Source organism: Sylvia atricapilla, chromosome 2 (genome assembly GCF_009819655.1).
Source record: "Sylvia atricapilla isolate bSylAtr1 chromosome 2, bSylAtr1.pri, whole genome shotgun sequence".
In the NCBI taxonomy this organism is placed as follows: domain Eukaryota; kingdom Metazoa; phylum Chordata; class Aves; order Passeriformes; family Sylviidae; genus Sylvia; species Sylvia atricapilla.
In genome coordinates this window covers 112,279,261-112,298,543 of record NC_089141.1, presented here as the reverse complement: position 1 = coordinate 112,298,543, position 19,283 = coordinate 112,279,261, and the positions used below count along the sequence as shown (strand labels likewise).

The following is a 19,283-nucleotide window of genomic DNA, read 5'->3' as shown; positions in this document are numbered from 1 at the left end:
CTTTTTATACAAAAAACCTCGTGACCATCGTCCATCTCGGCTGTAGCCTCTGCCAGGCTCCTGCACTGCCTAAGGTGTACCTATTAAAATCCTTTAACGAACATCCACTTTATTCTGTGTGTAGGCAGCCTCTCCAGGCATGACCTGGCAGGCTGCTGACAGACCTGAGCAAGCTGGGGGGGATCTCTGGCACCACCACCCTGCGCCTCCAGGCCTGCAGGTCCCTCTCGGTGGCCATCTGGCTGCGCGGAGCGTTCTGGTGCATTTGCCGCACGCCCTCCACCTGCCCGCTGCGCCTCAGCCCGATGTTGGGTGGGGACTGGATGTCCAAACTCGGCCTCCTGAAAGCTGAAACACACAGATCAAAAGGGTTTTTGGTCACGTGCAGCTTGTTGCTTCTTGCTATAAGACAAAAAATAAGAATAATGGTCAAGTATTTATCTCTAAGTATGTGACTTGTGGCCTTTAGGCGATGATGTGTCTTGGAGAAACCACAGAGATTACACAAAGGGTTTTTAAAATGGTTATTTTTGCTACTGTTTTCACAGAATCAGAATCACAGAGTCATTTAGGCGGAAAAAGACCTCCAAGATCCTGCATTTCACCAATGACCACCTTGTCAACCAGAGCAGAGAGCACTGAGTGCCACATTCCAGTGGTTTCCCAGTCTCCTCACAGTGAAAAGAACTGTGGGGTGACAGAAAGGCTCCTCTGAACTATTTCAGACAGCTCTGAGGCCAGTGAGGCTCTAAAAAGCACTTTTTCTAGAGCTGAGTGCATACAATTAAATACATAATTGTGTAAAAAAAAAAGTATTTTCCACCTATACGACATAATTAAATATTTTAAAATATTAATAGCTAATATTATAAAATATTAATATTTTTAAATATTAATAATTATTACATAATTAAAACTACAAGGCTACAGCTTAGGAAAGAGTCCTGTTTAAATCCGTAAGGAAGTTTGAATAATGGCACAACACTTACTTTGCAAAAAGTATGGAAATAAAAAATAACTTATATTGGCAAATTTGCAAAACATTCTGTTTTATACATTTTGCATGTTATTAATGACCTTTTCCTTTTAAAACCAAAGGCTTTGTAATTTAATCACAGGAACAGCAGTGTTTGAATGAATAAAAAACAACCAGTTATCACAATGTTAAAGGAATCTCAGTCCCCAAAATTACACTGAAGTTAAAATCTGTTTCAGTGTTTCACACAGCACAATAAAAACGGAGACAGAACAATTACTGAGGAATTTTTCAGCAGTCCTCACCTCTCCTGGGTGTTCCCTCCCCGTTTTGGGGGCCACTTGGAGCAGATTCTTGATCAGCTGCAGTTCTCTGATCCTGTTCCAGCTGTAGCTGTCTGATCATCCCATCCAGAATGCTGGGCTCCAGGCCTGGCTCATCCTGGTCAACTGTCTGCTGGCCAATCACCTGCTCAACAACTTCTCCATCACCTTGCCAGTGTAAAACAGATCAAATGAATGAAGTTATTCCAATTATTTATTGCAAGTAAGACATTTATGGAATGTACAACCAAACGATTTGTGAACATCACTGCCCACAGAAAAAACTGCAACATCCATTTTAACAACTGGGGGTTTTTTTGTTTGTTTGTTTAAACTGTATTCAACATAGGACTTTCCACCATCTTTAGTGAATATAAATACAAAATATTAAGTGAAAAAAAGGTATTTTTAAAATTGCTGATGTCCCCTTAGGAACTAGTGCATAACCTACTCCTGAATGTAGAGCTTTAGTGATATTCTTACTTGTTGCTACATATCCAAGTTGAGGAATCAAATGCTCATCTGCACAATTCTCTCTTCCTGGCACCAATCTTTGATATTTTGTTGGATGAGGGTTCCCATCCACATCCACTAAGAAGGGAGGGGGCATGAGGTGAGGGGCCTGCTGAGTCTGCTCATCCAGCACGTAGTTGTTGGAGTCTCGGATCAGCGGCCGATAGTCAGTGTGGAAGAACATCTGATCAGGGATCTAAAAGGAGATTTCATTTTTACGTTAGCAATTTATTATGCTAAAGAACAAACACTAAAGTCTCTAAAATCGAGTTTAAGGTTAAAAAAAAGGTAATCTCCCAGTTAGGAGATTTATGTGTAATTTCAGTTAACCTGGATGGGTATTGCAGTACTGCAACTTTTGATAGTGTTTCTACAGGCAACAAAATTCTTCCAGAACACAAAAAGCTGAGGTAACTGAATGCAAAAGGACTGTTCTACACTTGAAAGTATTTATCTCTCATTCTGCATTTTTCCCCTACAATTACCAGGATCACAGAATATTCACACTTGGAAGGCACCCAGAAGAATCACCAAGTCCATCTCCTGAGTGAGTGGCCCCTAAGTTTCCTTGTAAGGAAATCTTTGGCTAAATCTCAACATCAGCTCTCAAAGTAAACTTTTCTTAATCATGATTTCTTTCTTCATCCACATCCACCTCGAGCTTTTTTTCTACAACTGAAAGTCTGCTAAGTCCATGAAGCTGAAGGAAAATGGTTACATAACTGTTAGATCACAGTCAGAATTTGCTTCCAGCAGTGTAGGGAAAGACAAAGGGAACAAGTTTTAATTTCAGCTGAGAATGTAAAGCAAGGAAAAAAGTAATTCTTTATGAAGACACATGTGGAACTAGCATTTCAACCTGACAAATACGGAGAAGTGAAGAAAAGAATAAATGTGCATTTATCAAAACAGAAAGGAAGCAGGATAATAAACTCAAAAATTTAGGACAGGATAAATTCAGACATTTATCCTCCTCACATTTTTTTAATATTTCAAAAACCACAGCATTGGATCAATAATTTACTTTTGCTCAATTCAATCAACTACAGTGAATTTGGGCTCAAGTGAGGAAAGGCCTAAAGAACTGCAAGATAAACCAGCAGAAATTAGAACCAGAAGTATTTCTGAGGCTGAACAATTAATGTGAATTAGCTGTCTCCAGGATGAAAATGTATTCCAGGAGCATTCCTGGGAGCTACTCCCATGGCAATGTTAAGACATTGGTTTTTTTCTCCTGTGACAGGATCATAAAAGCAAGACAATTTACAGACATTAAGGAATCCATTACATTGAGATCCTCTAACCACAGAACTATTTTTTATATATGAGCTTTTAAATTAATTAATGCAATAATATAACTTTAGTTAGAAACTCGATGCAGAGATCTGATAAAACTATGAACTTACCTTTTCATAAGGCCTGCTACAGCCAAAGCCAAATATCAGCAGATGTCCATGAGAATCTGTGCATGCAAAATGCTGCCCATCTGGTGAAAATTTACAGTCAAAAACAGCTCCATGTCCCTGGCCTTCAATCTGGATTGAAGGAAAAAAAATTCAAGATTATTTGATTTTCAGAGGAAAACCATAAACATCAAAAATTAATCACTCTATCAAAAGCCATCATGCATTTTCCTAAATACCTCCATTAAGGCACAAATAATTTTGTTACTTCAGTATAGTTCTTTTCTCCTTGAATTTAGGTCCTGAACCAATTCTAAAAGGTGCATTAGAAGGTATGAAAATGAAGGTATGAAAATTCATGTCCAGTGAATAAAATAAAGATGTTTTTCTAAGGCTTTTTAGCTGTCAGGACACTGCTTGAAATAAACTGCAGTGAATATAGATTGGTTTTGTTAAACAACTTTCTAGATAAACCCAGATAATTTAAGAACTTAAAAAGAAAAAGTTTTTGTTTGAAAAATTAAAAAAAAAAGCTCTCTGCTGTTGACTGACCAGGGACAAAAAAACAGTAAAAAATTTTAATGATCATTAGATCAGAACCTGAGTCACAAAGAAAATAACCTAATTTAACGTGTTCACAATGAGCTGTCAAATGGAGCCCTCAAGCACTGTGCCAATGGATATTAAGATTATAATTTTAAAGACTGTGGAAAGTACAAGTATCTGTCCACAAGTGCCTTGAAACAATGGCCTAAAACAAAGCCTGTTAGATGGCACCTCACCTCACCTGAGGAAAACAATTAATATGAATGAAATGCACAATGATCTTCAGTAACAAAGAGTGGAAAACCTGCAATAATCAAGAAACTCTGAAGTAAAAAAATTAGTTTTTGCCGGCTAAGGTTTTTCTGTTTGGTTATTTGGGGCTTTTTTTTTCCCTAAAGGTGCAGGGGTGTGAGTAGCACATTGCTGGTAGCACACTGCTGTGTGCTGAGAACAGTGTTTAAAGAAGCTCTTACCATGTTAAAATAATGCTTTGTTTTGGTGCCTTTGGTGATGTCCCATATGAAGATGTTGCCATCATGACCTGCAGACAGCATTATCCTGCAGTCAAAGGGATGGGTCTCCAAGACAAACACTTCATCTGCATGGCCCTGCCATTGAAAATTGCACATCACAGGGAAACAAGGAAAATCCACATCAGCAGGATATTCACAGCAGAGCCCAAAGCCTGTGCTGTTCTCTCTGGAAAATTAAACCCCAGGCAGCCGCAAAGATTTGAACATTCCAAAAGTAAAAATTTTCTAGATTCAAGCAAGAGCTGCAGAAATAAGCAGCTTTTGCCAAAGGATGATGCATTATTCAATGGGAAAGTTACTGTACAAAAAAATTATTTATTCCACATTTCTTTTTTCTATTTACAGGGAAAGTCCAAAGCAGAAGGAAGCAGCAAATTTTGATTACAAGAATTCCAAGGAACACCCCACTCACTGTACCATCCATACACAGAGCTCTCATGACTAATCAGCTTTAATTACAAATTCAGCATGCACATGTTACTGCAATTCCAGGAAAATCTTCCAAAAGCAAGGAAAGTTCCATACCACCAAGTCATGGAGCAATTGCCCTGTACTGGAATTCCAAACTTTGAGCAGGTGATTATTCACAGCTGTCACAACGTAGTTGTCATTTTGGTTCCAAGCTATCATGGTTACTTTAGGCTTCATGAATTTGTCTTCTTCTGCACAAGTGTCACTATTTTAAAAAAGTCAAACAGGTCAGAGATGTATTTTATATTTTAATTAGCCCCTTTCTGTATGAAAATACAGTAATCCGTTTTCTTGTGTTAATCATCAGACAACAGAAAGGAAGTGAAGAATTAAATTTGGGTTGAAACTTTGTCCACAAAAAAATCCTTCATTTAAAGCGAATCTGGATTTTAAAATTTTAAAGCACTTGATAATCTCTTTCCCATTTGAGAGGCAAGGCCAAAACGCTTTCCTTTTTCATGGAATCTTGGCTCCTCTACAATGAGAGTTCTAACATAAATTTTAAAATTTTGGACTTTTTACAGTCAGCTTTTTCCAGCTAACTGATTCCCAAGCCAATGTCTACGTTAGCTAAGCATTTTTTAATGAGTCCCAACAGAAATACAGTAATACAGAAATACATTTTGTTTTAACCTCAATCTATTCCCTTATTCTCTCCCCAGAACACATTTATAGATACTCTGACACTGCCCCTCAGCCTTTTAGTCAAGCAAAGGAATCAGTTTTCCTTGAAACACCTTCACATGGGATTATCTTTGTTCCGCTTCAAGCAGAGACCTCTTACAAAGGCTCTCAACTATAAAACCACAGTCAAATCTCAAATATTAATGACTCCTCCTTTGTAAAATCAGGTTTCTTAAATGGTCTTTTTCATCACAGGAAAAGGCTAAAGTTACCTTGCAATCAAGTCATGTACCCAAGGTTTGGCTTTTCATTTAATCACCTACAAATCATTTAATTAAAATCTCATTTAATCACCTAGATTAATTTCTGTTCAGAGTCTGTGGAAGCTTTCTGACCTTGTGCACTCCTGTAAATCATTCCTCCTTCACGTTTACCCAACACCATGTAACACCGATTTTTATCTCCAATAACATTAATACTGGGTGCCACCAACATTTCATTAATTCACTTTTTTAAAAGCAGAAAATGGGAATAGTCAGCAAGGTGAGTCCTTGAGGAAAGCCACCTATTCTATGTCATAGCCTCTCCTACAAATAGGTCACCACCTACTTGATTTTTACTCATCTAAAAATATTTCTCCCATGACACACCAGGTGTCAGACTAAAACCCAGATAGAGCAGGTGGGTTCTTGCTGTTCAGCTTTTTACCCCTGAAAAGAGGCAAGAAAATTGATTTGGCCCAGAGTTCATTTGAGAGCTTTAAGAACACTTAGGAATCAATGAAAGCATGGACTCCAACTCAGCAATTATCACATCACCAGAACACTCAATTCACCCCTTCCCAAGACCACAGAACCTGACCAGAATGTTGCTCTCACTCTCACAGTTGAGTAATTTTTTCAATCCTTTTGGATTTACACAAAAGAAACCAAAGGGTGAACGCTTCACCTACCCCAGCAGCCGATCAGACATATCCAACAAAATGCTTCTCCACTCTGCCTGTTCAAAACGCCAGATCCGAGCTGTTCCATCTCTGCTGCCACTTATAAACCTGATAAAGTATTAAAAATTAATTTGTTTATCCTCAAAAAAACTTTACTTTACAGTATGTTCAGGGTTACACACTGCCACAACATAAATTCTGCAGTGGAAGATTGATTGAAGTGATTGAAATGAAATCTTCAGTTGGTGTTTAGGGAATTTTTTCCATTAAGTTTCATTTCAGAAAACTGAGAAAGAACTTTTCTGAACTGGAAAACTGAATAAAGTCATCAAATCATGAAGAACAGAGAAGCAACTTCCAAAGTTTAACTCAATTCAAAAATTTATCCTCAGCTCCTCCTCAGAACAGGATTTTAATGTATCTATGTAATTATTTAATATAATTTATGTAATTACTCATGCAGAGTTTCAGATATTGAAGTAGAGAAATGAACAAATCAGATGAAAAGGTTGCAATTTATTTTTGACCATTTTCACTGCATTTCTCCTATTTCCTATACAACACTCAGTGAAATTGAAAAGAAAGGAGGAGGAAAAGGAGATTTATGAGGCCACAAAGACATTGGGTACATAAAAAAGTGGTAAAATTCCTCCAGGTAAATGAAACCCCAGCCAGGCCAAAAATATAATCTAAGATAGATCAACAGGAAGCTGGAACAGCTGGAGCTTAATTATGCTCAAAAAATTCCTGAGTTCTAAGTAAGTTGATTTTTCTTACTGGGAACATCCAGTAAGAGATTCTTAATTCCAAAATTATGTATTTTTTGTCCATATTTCAGCATCTTTCAACATACCTGTCCCCACCATTAGAAAACTGAATGCTGTCAACTTTGTCCTGTAAGTAAAAGTAGAGTTTGTTAGGAATTTTATTTTTGAAACAGGATGCATGATTTTTTTTGACAGTTATGAGTTTAGTAAAATCTGAAATAATGAAGAAAAAATAAAAAAGATATTTCTAAGAGTTTTAAGTACAAGGCAAACCAAGTCCAAACACTTCCCAGGATTCACTAACCATTATTTCTTTAAAATGTACCTTCTAAAAACTGTCTGAATTTAAACATGAAGGATTAAGAGATTAAATAACAACTGATTGACAACTGAATCATATTTAAATATATTTCCAATACCTAAAGTTAGCTACAATGGTGAGGAATCTGTTGTTCCTACTCCTACTTGCACTTTCCTTATAAATAAATAATTGTTTGGGGTTTTTATCACAATAAAAACTGCAGGAAAAGCAGATACCACACTTATTGTCTTAAGAGTGGAAAAGTCTCCTCCACATAAAAAAAAAGGAATGATCAAGCCTTATCAATGCAACAAAAATAAGAGTCAGATTTTGTAGTAGAGGAAATACTATTGCAAACAAAATTAATTAAACAGCATTGCTAAAAAACCCACTCATAAAATCACCTTGTGATGACCACAGTGCTGCTTCAAATGATTAATTAACTAATTACTTACAGCATGACTTTCCAATTCAGCTATTTTCTCAGGTGTTTCAGAGCCAAAAAAATACATCCTGATGACGTGGTCAGTGCTGCCAGTTGCTAAAAACATACCACCTGTAAAAAAATCAAATAATAATTAACCTGCTATGGAAGAAATTAAAACAGGTCACCATCATTTCTCAGAGGCCTGGTTTAAATAAAAAAAAACCAACCCACAACTGTTTGAAAAATGGCACATTTTTTATGCTCTTCCACTGACACACATATGTGGAAGGAAATCCCTTTCTTGCCCCAGAAAGTGTTCTCCCATAGTAAAAATAAATTAGTGTTAAAAAGATTTTAAAATACATCATCAGGGTAATAGTGGAGCTTTTCACATTAAATTGCACAGAGAAGCTTCAATAGTGGGGAATATGGTTCTAGATAATCAGAATTATGCAGATGACTCTCACTGCAGTCTGTGCCTCATTTGTGCAAGTGAACAGCATCAAAATTAGGTTGGAATGTTGAGTAAACCAGTCAGGTGAAGTACACCAGCGTAGGCACACCAGTATTTAGTTGTGGTGGCAGAAATTCCAAGATTTGCCTCTAAAGTGCTGTCAAAAAAAACCCCAAACAACCCAAACAAGCAAAATGTCAAAAAACATTCTCCCAACACAAGCCAGGGCTCTATCCTAAACAAGCTACACTTTGATTTGCTTTTTATTTCTGAAATGCACATGAACTGAGTGAAAGAAAACAAGAAGCCAGGGTTCTTGTTTTAAAGATCCATCTCTGGTTCCTTGAAAGAGGAAGATCTTTATGAGCATCCCTGGCACTGGATCAGGAGCTCCTGCTGGCAGGAACCACTTCCACTGGTGACTGTGGGATGTCAGAGAACCCACTCTGCCAACCCTTGACACTGCATGAGGGGATTAAGGAAAAACTAAAAATGCAGTAAAGACAGAGAGAAGCAAACTGTTATTAGGTGACTTTTACTACTGTGAAATCACCAAAGTCTTCAACAGTCTTTCACTGTTAGCTAAGGGAAGTCCCATGATTTAATCATGTCACAGCTAACAGTGCACATCTGAGTAGTTATTTACTCACAACTGCAGGTTTTGTCCGTTTTAAAGATGTCACAATGGAGTATTACCAGAGAGAAAAGAAGAAAGCATGAGGCTGAACCTCCACCTGACTTACCCACACTGAAGGAAGAACAAAGCATCTGAACCCCTGGTCTGGGTTTCTCTGTGAACTTCACTGGCTTGGTGCTTAAAAAGAAAAGATGTTTGAAATAGGCCACACCACCCAAAACTTGGCTCTTAGCAACATTTCAAAACATAAAAGGATGTTTCTTCAAACAGGGATGACTTTATACCAACTACCACGATGTGGCACAACACCAGACACACACTGATCATCCTAGGGCTCTTTTTTGGTAGTAATTAATTTTTTGGGGGTACAAACAAAGAATAATCAGATATTGAATATTCCAAACTAGCCTGAACATAGATATCCTGAATGCAAGTTCTTTAAGAAACATCCTAAAACTACAAGACTGTTGGAAAACCAACTCCATCACTAAGTTTTATTATACTTTCCAACATACTTGCAATTCCAGCCATTCCTGTTGCCCCACATTTGTACTTTCAGTGAAGAAAGAGATTAATGTACTTCCCAACTAATCTCCCAAGTCAGTGGAACAACATTTATTTGTAAAGTATATAGTTGGTGATGGCACTTTAAAATAACTATGGAATACATGATTTGCACAGCATTTTCATAACCACAGAAAGTGAAAAGCACCTGACTTCTTTTACTCAAGCCTAGGATGGCATAAAGGTCAATCAGCAAACCATTCACATACTTGAATTTCATGGAATCTGTATCCCACTGCCAAAAGCAAACAGTTCCATCCACCCCAGTGGAGACCATGTATCGCTGGGAGCCTTTCACCATGGGACTGAACTACAGAGAGGAGAGCAAAAAAAACACACAAGAACAGAGATTTAAGAATTGTTCATGAACTTCTGAAAAAAATTAATGTGGAAGTTCGATTTGTTTTGGATTTTTCACCTCAAACTGCTGGAGCTGTTGCTGGTAGCTCATTTTTTAGTGTTTACAAAGTAATACCTCCCCTACTTTAAGATAAGTTTGTGGTCTGTGTTTCAATTACTATGTTAAAAAACCCTCAATTCCTTCAGTGGTTTTTGGGTTAATGTTCTCACTGACCACAATCATTCACTGAAAATCCTGGCAATGAATGAAATAATGAGCACAGCAGACTGAAAAAAGGGAAGCTTGAAGAGACAGGTGTAGTTTGAAAATAATTCAGCAGAGCACGATATGTGAGACAGTCTGAATGTGTAACTTAGCATCATGTAAGAATTTTATGGGAATTCCTCAGAAATACTTCAAGACATGGGATTTATTTCTATGCACAGAGCTCCCCTTCAGAAAACGTACAGACAACAACTTGTTTAAACTCTTCAGCAATTGCTATCATTGGAAAGTCACATAAATTGCACTTCTTGCAATTATGGTATTGTTAAGAAAGCTTAAATTAAAAAAATCCACAGGTTACAATAAAAGAAGCACCACAAGCATTTAGACATCAAAAACCAACCAAACTAAAAAATGCAAATAATGGCACAGGAAGTGCAGATATGAAAATTGCTCTCTGAGGCAGCATTTTTGAGGGGAAAAAAATGGCAAAATTATCTGTTTGTATTGAGCTCCACAAGCCACTCTTCACCCCTCAAGACAAGCTGTTGGCCTCACTGGAAAACACTCCAAACCTGGATAATGAGCTACTAATTTCTGTGTTAATTAAGGGATTAAAGGCCAAAACTAGACTGAATTCAAAGGACCACCAAGAGCACATCAAATCACCTTCACATTTAAATACACACGCTACACACTGAAATACACACTGAAAAATCTCCTGGTTTTGAGATTAAAACAAGTACTCACATCCCAAAAGTTGTACGAATAATATACCAGATCAGAACTTATTTATACAAAATAGTAAATCATGCTTCCAGTAAGAGACAACAAAAGGACATGATATTTCCCAGAAATTCCCTTTTGTTCCAACAACTCAAGTACTCTAGGTAGTGATCTTTAAATGAAGAAGAATTCCTGTCATTATCTTCAGATGAATGGGTAGGAATTCAGGAGTGACAAGGAATTCACTTGTTTTTAAGCAGGTTTATCCTGTGATTTGACATGAATATTTACACATTCAGATTTCACTACTCCCATAGGCAGCCAGAGTGAATTAATTTCAGCTTTTAATATCCAGAAACCTTTCAAAAGCCCCCTACCTGCAGTGAGCTGATGGACCCTGTGTGCCCGTGGAGGACAGCAACTGGTGCACAAGTCCTCAGACACCACACTCGGATCATCTTGTCACAGCTGCCAGCTGCAATCATGGTGTTCTCATAGTTCACAGCCATGTCAGAAATCTCTGCTGAATGGCCTCGTAAGGTGGCAAACAATCTGCCATTGTGAGTGGACCAGATCTTCACCAGACAGTCATCTGAGCCCTAGAGAGAAATATTCATCAAGGACAACTTCTGACATGCTTTTTGTGACCTTTAATTACAGCAAATTGTTCCACTTAAACGCAGCGAGGGAGCTTAATTTTACCAGCATTGATATTTATCTCCTGAAGTTTTTTTTGCACAACACCCATTTCTAAGCTCTTCTCCTTGTATCATCTAAAAGAGTTGGATGTATTTCATCAACTTACAGTAAATATTCTGTGTCCAGTCCTATCAAATGCAACACAGTATACAGAAGAGAGATGGCCAAGGATCCTCCTGTGCATCTTGACATGCTGGTACATACTTCCTGGGAATGAAGTGCTGAACTTGGCATATCCAGTTAATTGCTTTGCTCTGTGCACCTCCACTACAACAGAGAGGAATCACATCATGTTTCAAACATGTCTCTGCTAAAACTTGGGTTTTTTCAACAGCCATAATATTAAACAGTGATCAGAAATTACTTTCAGATTTCATCAAGTCAGGTTTTGTGGTATCTGCAATTTTTTTCTGTGTGTAAACACAGTATTTCAGACGTGCTCAGCAGCAGTGGGCAGAGGTGAGAGGAGCTTACCAAGGTTTGGTGGGGTGCCATAGTTCACAGGCATTTCAGGGGGTCTGCCTCGATGAAGAGCAGCAAATGCAGAGCCCTTCCAAACAGTGTTCCTGCAGTCTGCAAAAACAGTCGAAGTTCATCATAAGTATTTGTTTAAAATGCCAAGAGAGCTGCAGTTCCAAAACACAGCAAAGAGCCCATCTAGACTGGTCTCAAACACAGGATTGAACCCACAAAAAAACCCAGGCACCAACTGCCCCAAAACTCCTCACACACAATGAAGAGTTAAAGAGAAAAATCCATTTCATAGTAACAGGAGGAGAAAAAACCAACACAGCCAATCACCAAACTCCTAAATGATGGTACCCCTGCAGTTCACACAACACTAAAATCTAAAATTTCAACTGATTTTTAACATTGTCCTGAATACTTATAGAGGAATGCAATGAGTAGTTATTAATATGAAGCTATTTAAGGAGATGATCTCAAGAACCTTTCAGTAACTAAAGGGGATTTCCAAGAAAGCTGGAGAGGAATTTTTCACAAACGCTTGGAGTGAAAGGACAAGGGGGAATTGCTTCAAGCTGAAAGAGGACAGGTTTAGATGGGATGTTTGGAAGGAATTGTTCCCTGGGAGGGTGGGGAGGGGCTGGAATAGAATTCCCAGATTTGCTGTGGCTGCCCCTGGATCCCTGGCAGTGCCCAAGGCCAGGCTGGACATTGGGGCTTGGAGCAGCCTGGGACAGTGGGAGGTGTCCCTGCCCATGGCAGGGGGTGGCTCTGGATGATCTTTAAGGACCCTTCCAACCCAAACCACCCTGTGATCCCAAGGTCACCTCCAAAGTGTCACTTCTGCCTTTCTCACACTATTCCCCAAACCCTAACTCTGCACACGTGACAATGGATCACACTCACATCAAACAAAGATCCTACCTTTTGCTGTCCGGAGCAAGGACTGTCTCCCTGCCCCAAGTAAGGAATTCACTCTGGAAATACTGGGTGGGATCTCCTTATCCAGGATGGGGCCAATACGTTTGCAGATTTGTAATAAATGATCTGGAGCCACATGTTTGTTGGACAGCACCTGACAGAAATTCAACGTTTAAAAACAAGGATGGTACACCCAGAACAGATGAATCTAAAAGCATCAGTATGCATAGGTATATTTTGATTTTTTTTCTTTAAAGTTCAACTTTCAGAGAAAAATCAATTCTATTAAGCTCTGATCAGGTAAATTCAGTGGATACTCTGCAAGCCAGGGAGAGCTGTAGTAAAAATAACTGGAGTAAAGTTGCTCACTGCATATCAGTATTTTATTACTGGAAGTTTGCAGAAATCACCCCTGTGGCACCAACTTGTGAGGCACCCTACACTGAGTGTCTTTCCCCAATCCACACTATTATTCGTACTAAAAACAAGAAATAAAACTCAAACCCCTCTAACTCAACATCACAGAAAATGTGGTTGCAACCAAGCACAAGAATTTATGCAGCTACTACTTGAACTTGTTCAGTGAACTGCAAACCAGCAGGTTTGAGTACAATCTCTCTGGAAACAGTTTCCTTGAAGAACCAGTACTACACAGCCTAAGTGTGCCCTACTTCCTTAATGCAAGGATCAAACCTGTCATCCCCACGCTCAGGAATGATCCCACACTATCTGCATCAAGCAACCTAAAAAAAAAAATACACCCCCACACACACTCAGATGGCTCAGACAAGAACAGATGTGTGAGGGTTTTGATTATTTTATTCCCTCCCCTTTTCTTTCTGGGAGTTCAATCTGAAAAATTCTTATTCTTATCAGCCACAGTAACGCAGAAGTTAAAGACACAAAGCAAGAGTTTGAACAGCTTTGAGTAGAGCAAACCATCAGAACCATAAACTGAAGCTGTTGGGGAGGTCTGAAGCAGCTGGGGATCAACAGCCCCACGCTCCCTCCAGTGTGACCTGGCCATGAACAAACCAGGCAGGAGCCCCAGCAGCTCCTGGAGCAGCCAGAGAATTCCCAGCCAATCCATTGAGGAGAAGCTCAGGGCCACACCAGCTCAGGTATGTGGCCTCTTGCCCAGGTAACTGAGCACACAGGCAGAACGAGCTCGTGCTGCTGATGCTGTTCCCTCAGCTGAATGACTGAGCTCCGATGAGCAAAGTGTCCCAACGAGGCTGATCCACTCGTCACAAAAGTGGGAATAAAAATACCAAACACTGCCAAAAAGTTGCCCAAATGCACACTGAGCATTCAGAAGGTACAGTTTAAGTCCCGGCCTTGCACTTGTTTTTAATAATAAAATCCAGGTATAAAGCTTGTGGGGCACAGGTTGTACTCCTGGCGGGGTGAGAGGTGATAACATCAGTAAAACAGTTCCCATTACCCCACAGGCAAATCTGTCCAAGCAAATCAGCCCATCAGATGCTCAAGGTTGATTGTAAGAAGCATATCTGGTAGCCTAAAGATTACAAAATGCAGATGGACATAATTTTTTTATCAATTTTGACTCCTGAATTGGTACAGAGCAGTACCAGCCACAGCATTCAGGACAGAAAGGTCAGCGTGCTTTCTGCCAAACACTAAAACCCTTTTTGTTTGCATGCCATCAGCAATAAGTATATTTTCTAAATTGCAAAACCTTGCAATTCCTTTCTTTTTCAAGTAGTTTTGCTGAGATTTCAGAAGGAACAGTTATTTCAAAGACTTGCAACTCCAAGCTGAGCAAAGTGAAATAGAAATAATTACACCACATGACTGCATTTGTCTGTGGTCTCTGCAAATTCAGAGTGAGACCAGGGCAACAAGAGGTTCCCAGAGTCCCTCAAAGACCAGAAACTAAAACACTGAGAAGATTCATTTGGATATTTGGAAACAGCACTGCCCTGTGCAGAGATTTCCCTTAAACTGTGCATGAAAAAGAGGCAGAAGCAGAATATGTTAAAGAATTAGTATATCCTGAATAATCACAGCTAAAAAGCAGCCCTGAAATCAGAAAAATACACACATGGGATCTCCCAACACCCTGCTTTTTGTCAGAAGAAATGGACTAAGAAACGAACAATGAAGCAACAAAAAAACTCCCAAGAATTCTTTTTAAGCTTAATCCTACTTTCATCTTGCCTAAATTCAAGGCCAGGCTTCTTAGGGACTTTAAAAAAACTGATCCAAAACCTTGCTTGCTCAACTGACCACAACGACAAGCAGAGAACTCAAACTAATCATTTCGAGCAATACTTAAATAATTAAGAACACGTTTTGAACAACATTTCATTCCTTCTCTATGCAAATACGACCCTGAGATCCTTAAGTGCCTCACAAGAGGGAGTTCACTGCAACAATGGGTCAATTAACCCGGAATGCCTGAACCTTAGGTGGGAAAAAGCAAGGATAAACACCTCTTTAAAGGAAACACAATCAAACACAATAAAAAAAGAATGAAAATCACACTGGGCACGGGGAAGTACCACCAGGCCATCACTCACCAGCATTCAAACTCTCTGCCATTTAAGAAGCAGCAAAATTAAGCCCCAAAACACAGCTCTGCCTTCTGTAAAAACAATTCAGAACACACCACGCCAGCCGTGGAAGGGCAGAAAGTACATTTCGTGGCAAGATCACCCCCCATCTTTCCAGCACGTTAGAAACAAAGCCACGGCCAGCGAGGAGCCGGCGATACGAGCACGTTCACAGGCACCACAACCGCCAACCCTCGGTTTCTGATCAGCGATTTCATTTCCTAATCTGTTGGAGGGGGGCTGAAAGAAACCGAGCAGAAAATAAATACCGACAAATCACAACGTGCCTCACAACCTGGCCCCTGAAACTCCGAAATGAAACCTCGCTGGAGATTGGCTCCTGTCTGCATGTAGGCAGCGGCATGTACCACTGCACAACGCCAAGCTCCACCTCTGCTATATAAACAATATCCTCAATTTAAACCACCGCTCGTGTTTTTGTTAGTCTGATGTGAAGAAATTAAAGGCTCTTTCTAAAGTAACTCCGGTGTTCAGAGGCAGAATGGTACTGGAAGGTGAAGATTTGGGCCTGTTCTTAAAGGTAGAGGATCTAACATCAATGTTATCACCGTAAATAAAAAGACTTAAAGAGAAAAGTCTCACCAATTCTTCGTAACTTCTATAATGCTCATTTCCTTGCCAATCCAACCTTTTGGGAAGCAACTAAATAAAGGAAAAAAACAAAAAAACAAACCGTGAGCGCTTAAAGGGGAAAGGAGGGATTACAGACCACATCCCAAACAATGTGTGTTGAGGGGGGAAAAGTTGAGACAGCGGCAGAAACTTGAATGACTCGCAAAGGAAACTTTTGACTACAGCAAGATTTCATCAGAGCCCACACAGACCTGGTGCTGCTCCAGCTCCTGCACCAGCACCTGCGGAGGGAAGGGAAAAAACACAGAGTAAGGGACAAGCCACGATTCGGCTCCTCCAGGGCGGGGGCCGCGGCTGCTCCCACCGCCCCCAGCCCCTCTGTGGGCAGCGCGGGCTCCCCGCGCCCCGGACTCACCTTCAGCGCTCTCCTGCAGGGCCCGGTGCTCAGGAACCGCGCGATGAGGAAGTAAAGCTCTGAAAGAGACACGGCAAGAGACACGGGGGATGAACCGGGGGGCGGCCGTGACCCATCCTGGGGGGAATGTGAGGGGGGGGCAGGAAGATGGCGGCACCGGCGGCACCTCCTCACCCCGGCCCGCGGTGTTACCTGATTCAATGAGAGGCAACGACGCGCCGGAGCTGGAAGAGGCCGCAGGCTCGGCCATGGCGGGCTGAGGGCGGCGGGCCCGGCTCGGCACGGCGCTGTCAGCGCCTCCCCTCTCTCCCTTCCTCCCTCCCCTCACGGCCGCCCCCCCGCTCCCCTCAGCGCTCCCTCCCTCCTTCTCCCCCCTCAGCGCAGCCTCGGCGGCGGCGCCGCCGCCATCGCCGCCGCACCACCCGCCACGGCGCCGCCGCTGACACCTCCGCCGGGAGCGCCCGCGGGGGGGCGGTGGAAAATAGTTCCCGCAGTACCGGGCGCGCCGGCGGAACAGCGGAGAAGGCGTGTGGCCGTGGCCAATATACGCGCAGAGCGGAGCGGTGGGCGGCGGGGGGGGGGATGGCGGGGAACGCGCCTGGTGACGAGCAGGGGAGAAGGGGAGGAAGAGGAGGAGGCGCGGAAGGATCGCGCGAGGAAGGTGGCGGTGACGCGCACCGGGGGCGGGGCTGAGCGCGGCTGGCGGCGGCGCTGAGGGCGGCGGGGGAGAAGCCGGCGGCCGCCGCGCTGCTCCCATCGCCCCCGGGAACACCGCGGCTGCTCCCATCGCCCCCGGGAACACCGCGGCTGCTGCCGCTGCCTCGGCCTTCCTAGCACCGGGACAGCCCGCCCGGGACCCGCGGCGAGGCACCGAGAGCCGGTTCCGGGGGGCGATGCTGTGACGGAGCTGACGCCGTGTGCTGCCAGGCCTCCAGTGCCGTGACCGGTTCTGGGCCCCTCACTGCCAGGAGGATATCGAGAGGTTGCAGCTTATCCAGAGAAGGGAATGGAGCCGGGAAAGGGCTGAGCTTGGAGAAAAGGAGGCTCAGGGGGGAGCTGGTGGCTCTGCACAAGTCCCTGCCAGGAGGGGACAGCCGGGGGGGTCCGGCTCTGCTCCCAGGGCACAGGGACAGGAGCAGAGGGAACGGCCTCAGGCTGGCCCAGGGGAGGCTGACGTGGGACAGGAGGAGAATTTTTTCGCTGAAAGGGTGATCATGCATTGGAATGTGCTGCCACGGGAGGTGTCGAAGTCCCCGTTCCTGGAGGAGTTCAAGGAAGGACAGGACGTGCTCTGGTCGTTGACAAGGTGGTTGATCAAAGACTGGACTCGATGATCTCAGAGGTGTTTCCCAAGCTAAATGATTTTGTGATAATGTGATTCAAAGTGCACTGCCCCGCGTGGTGCCTGCCCAGTGTGTGTGTCCCATGGAGCAGAGATTTGGGAGCATCAGTGTTGTGTCGCTGTTGGAGGTTAGGGAAGGCCACTCTCCTGCTGTGACAGCAGAGCTCCATGGGGGATGCTGGGGGTACCTCGGCTGCCCCAAACACCAGCTTGGGGAGGGGCATCTTCCAACTACTCCAGCAGCACCGCTTCCCTGGAATCACTGATGAAGAAAAACCCAAAAAAAACCCGCACAACTCTGCCCCCTGGAGCCTGGCTCCTGGAGACTGGATTTTGGGAGCCAGGAAATGGTCCGTATGGAGAGTCCAGAGGAGGCTCCAGGATGAGCAGAGGGCTGGAGCAGCTCTGCTGGAAGGAAAGGCTGCCACAGCTGGGATTGTTCAGCCTGGACAGGAGAAGCTTTGGGCTGAGCTCAGGGTGGCCTTGCAGGGCCTGAAGGAGCCCCAGGAAACCTGGAGAGAGACAATTCCCAAGGGCTGCAGGGACAGGACACAGGGAATGGCTTCCCAGTGTCAGAGGGCAGGGCTGGATGGGATCTGGGGCAGGAGTTGTTCCCTGGCAGGGTGGGCAGGCCCTGGAATAGAATTCCCAGATTTGCTGTGGCTGCCCCTGGATCCCTGGCAGTGCCCAAGGCCAGGTTGGACATTGGGGCTTGGAGCAGCCTGGGACAGTGGGAGGTGTCCCTGCCCATGGCAGGGGTGGCACTGGGTGATCTTTGAAGTCCCTTCCAACCCAACCCATTCTTTATCTTTGTTTCTCACAGTTGTTTCTCAGCCATGCCCAGCAGGAACTCTGATAAAAACAGCAATGGCTGTACTTGTGTTACATTTTAAACCCAAAGTCTGCTTTCCCTATTTCATTCCCCATCTCTGGTACCTTGAAATGCATTTTTAGAATCCTGAAGTAAATTATTTTTATTTATCATTCCCTTAACCTGAACTAGCACTAAAGACAAAAGAGTATCTTCCAAGAAACAAATTTTGTTCTGTTGTTGTATTTTCAATCACATTGTGCTCCAGTGGATGGAAATCTGCACCTCTCCAGTCCTTAGCTGAAGAGCAAATAAAGGACAGAGCAGTACTGAGAAGTTACAATAAATTAAGCAGTGGGTAACAGATGTGAGGGAGATGCTGAAAGCCCAGAGGATCACAGCCCCAGAGACCCAAAACACAAAAAACACTCTCATTTGACTAAACTAGACTGTTTTAATTCTGTAAAAGCAGGGACGAGTGGTTATTTTGGGGGGATTGGTTATTTGGGGGGGATTTAACTGCAAGTTTATTACTTATTTAACTGGTGAGTTGAACTTGCCAAAACCAGAGAGTAAATAATACCATGGAGCTGGATCATGTTAAAGTTAAACCAACAAATATGGTACCTGGAAGGGGATCTTGGGGGAAGTGAGTTAGAAAAGTGGCATCAATTTCCAACTCGGAAA

General features: G+C 42.5%; 1 protein-coding gene and 2 long non-coding RNA genes across 3 annotated transcripts in view; 2 read left to right on the top strand and 1 right to left on the bottom strand.

Moving 5' to 3' along the window:
- The window catches only part of BRWD1 (bromodomain and WD repeat domain containing 1), a 43,562-nt gene extending 26,791 nt beyond the window's left edge, over positions 1-16,771 (bottom strand). The window contains 19 exon segments of the mRNA XM_066314167.1: positions 165-348; positions 1,282-1,467; positions 1,783-2,008; positions 3,219-3,347; positions 4,235-4,369; positions 4,820-4,970; positions 6,342-6,440; positions 7,186-7,226; positions 7,856-7,956; positions 9,025-9,095; positions 9,692-9,792; positions 11,151-11,372; positions 11,579-11,739; positions 11,947-12,045; positions 12,862-13,012; positions 16,038-16,097; positions 16,280-16,309; positions 16,444-16,502; positions 16,636-16,771. Coding sequence (XP_066170264.1) covers positions 165-348; positions 1,282-1,467; positions 1,783-2,008; positions 3,219-3,347; positions 4,235-4,369; positions 4,820-4,970; positions 6,342-6,440; positions 7,186-7,226; positions 7,856-7,956; positions 9,025-9,095; positions 9,692-9,792; positions 11,151-11,372; positions 11,579-11,739; positions 11,947-12,045; positions 12,862-13,012; positions 16,038-16,097; positions 16,280-16,309; positions 16,444-16,502; positions 16,636-16,693 — 2,264 coding nt within the window. The 5' untranslated portion in view covers positions 16,694-16,771.
- LOC136358216 (uncharacterized) overlaps positions 1-19,283 on the top strand; it is a 234,548-nt gene that overhangs the window by 138,977 nt on the left and 76,288 nt on the right. The window lies entirely within an intron of this gene.
- Positions 17,226-18,925, top strand: LOC136374777 (uncharacterized). The gene is made up of 2 exons (XR_010745973.1): positions 17,226-17,425; positions 18,609-18,925. It is a non-coding gene; the product is annotated as an uncharacterized lncRNA (long non-coding RNA).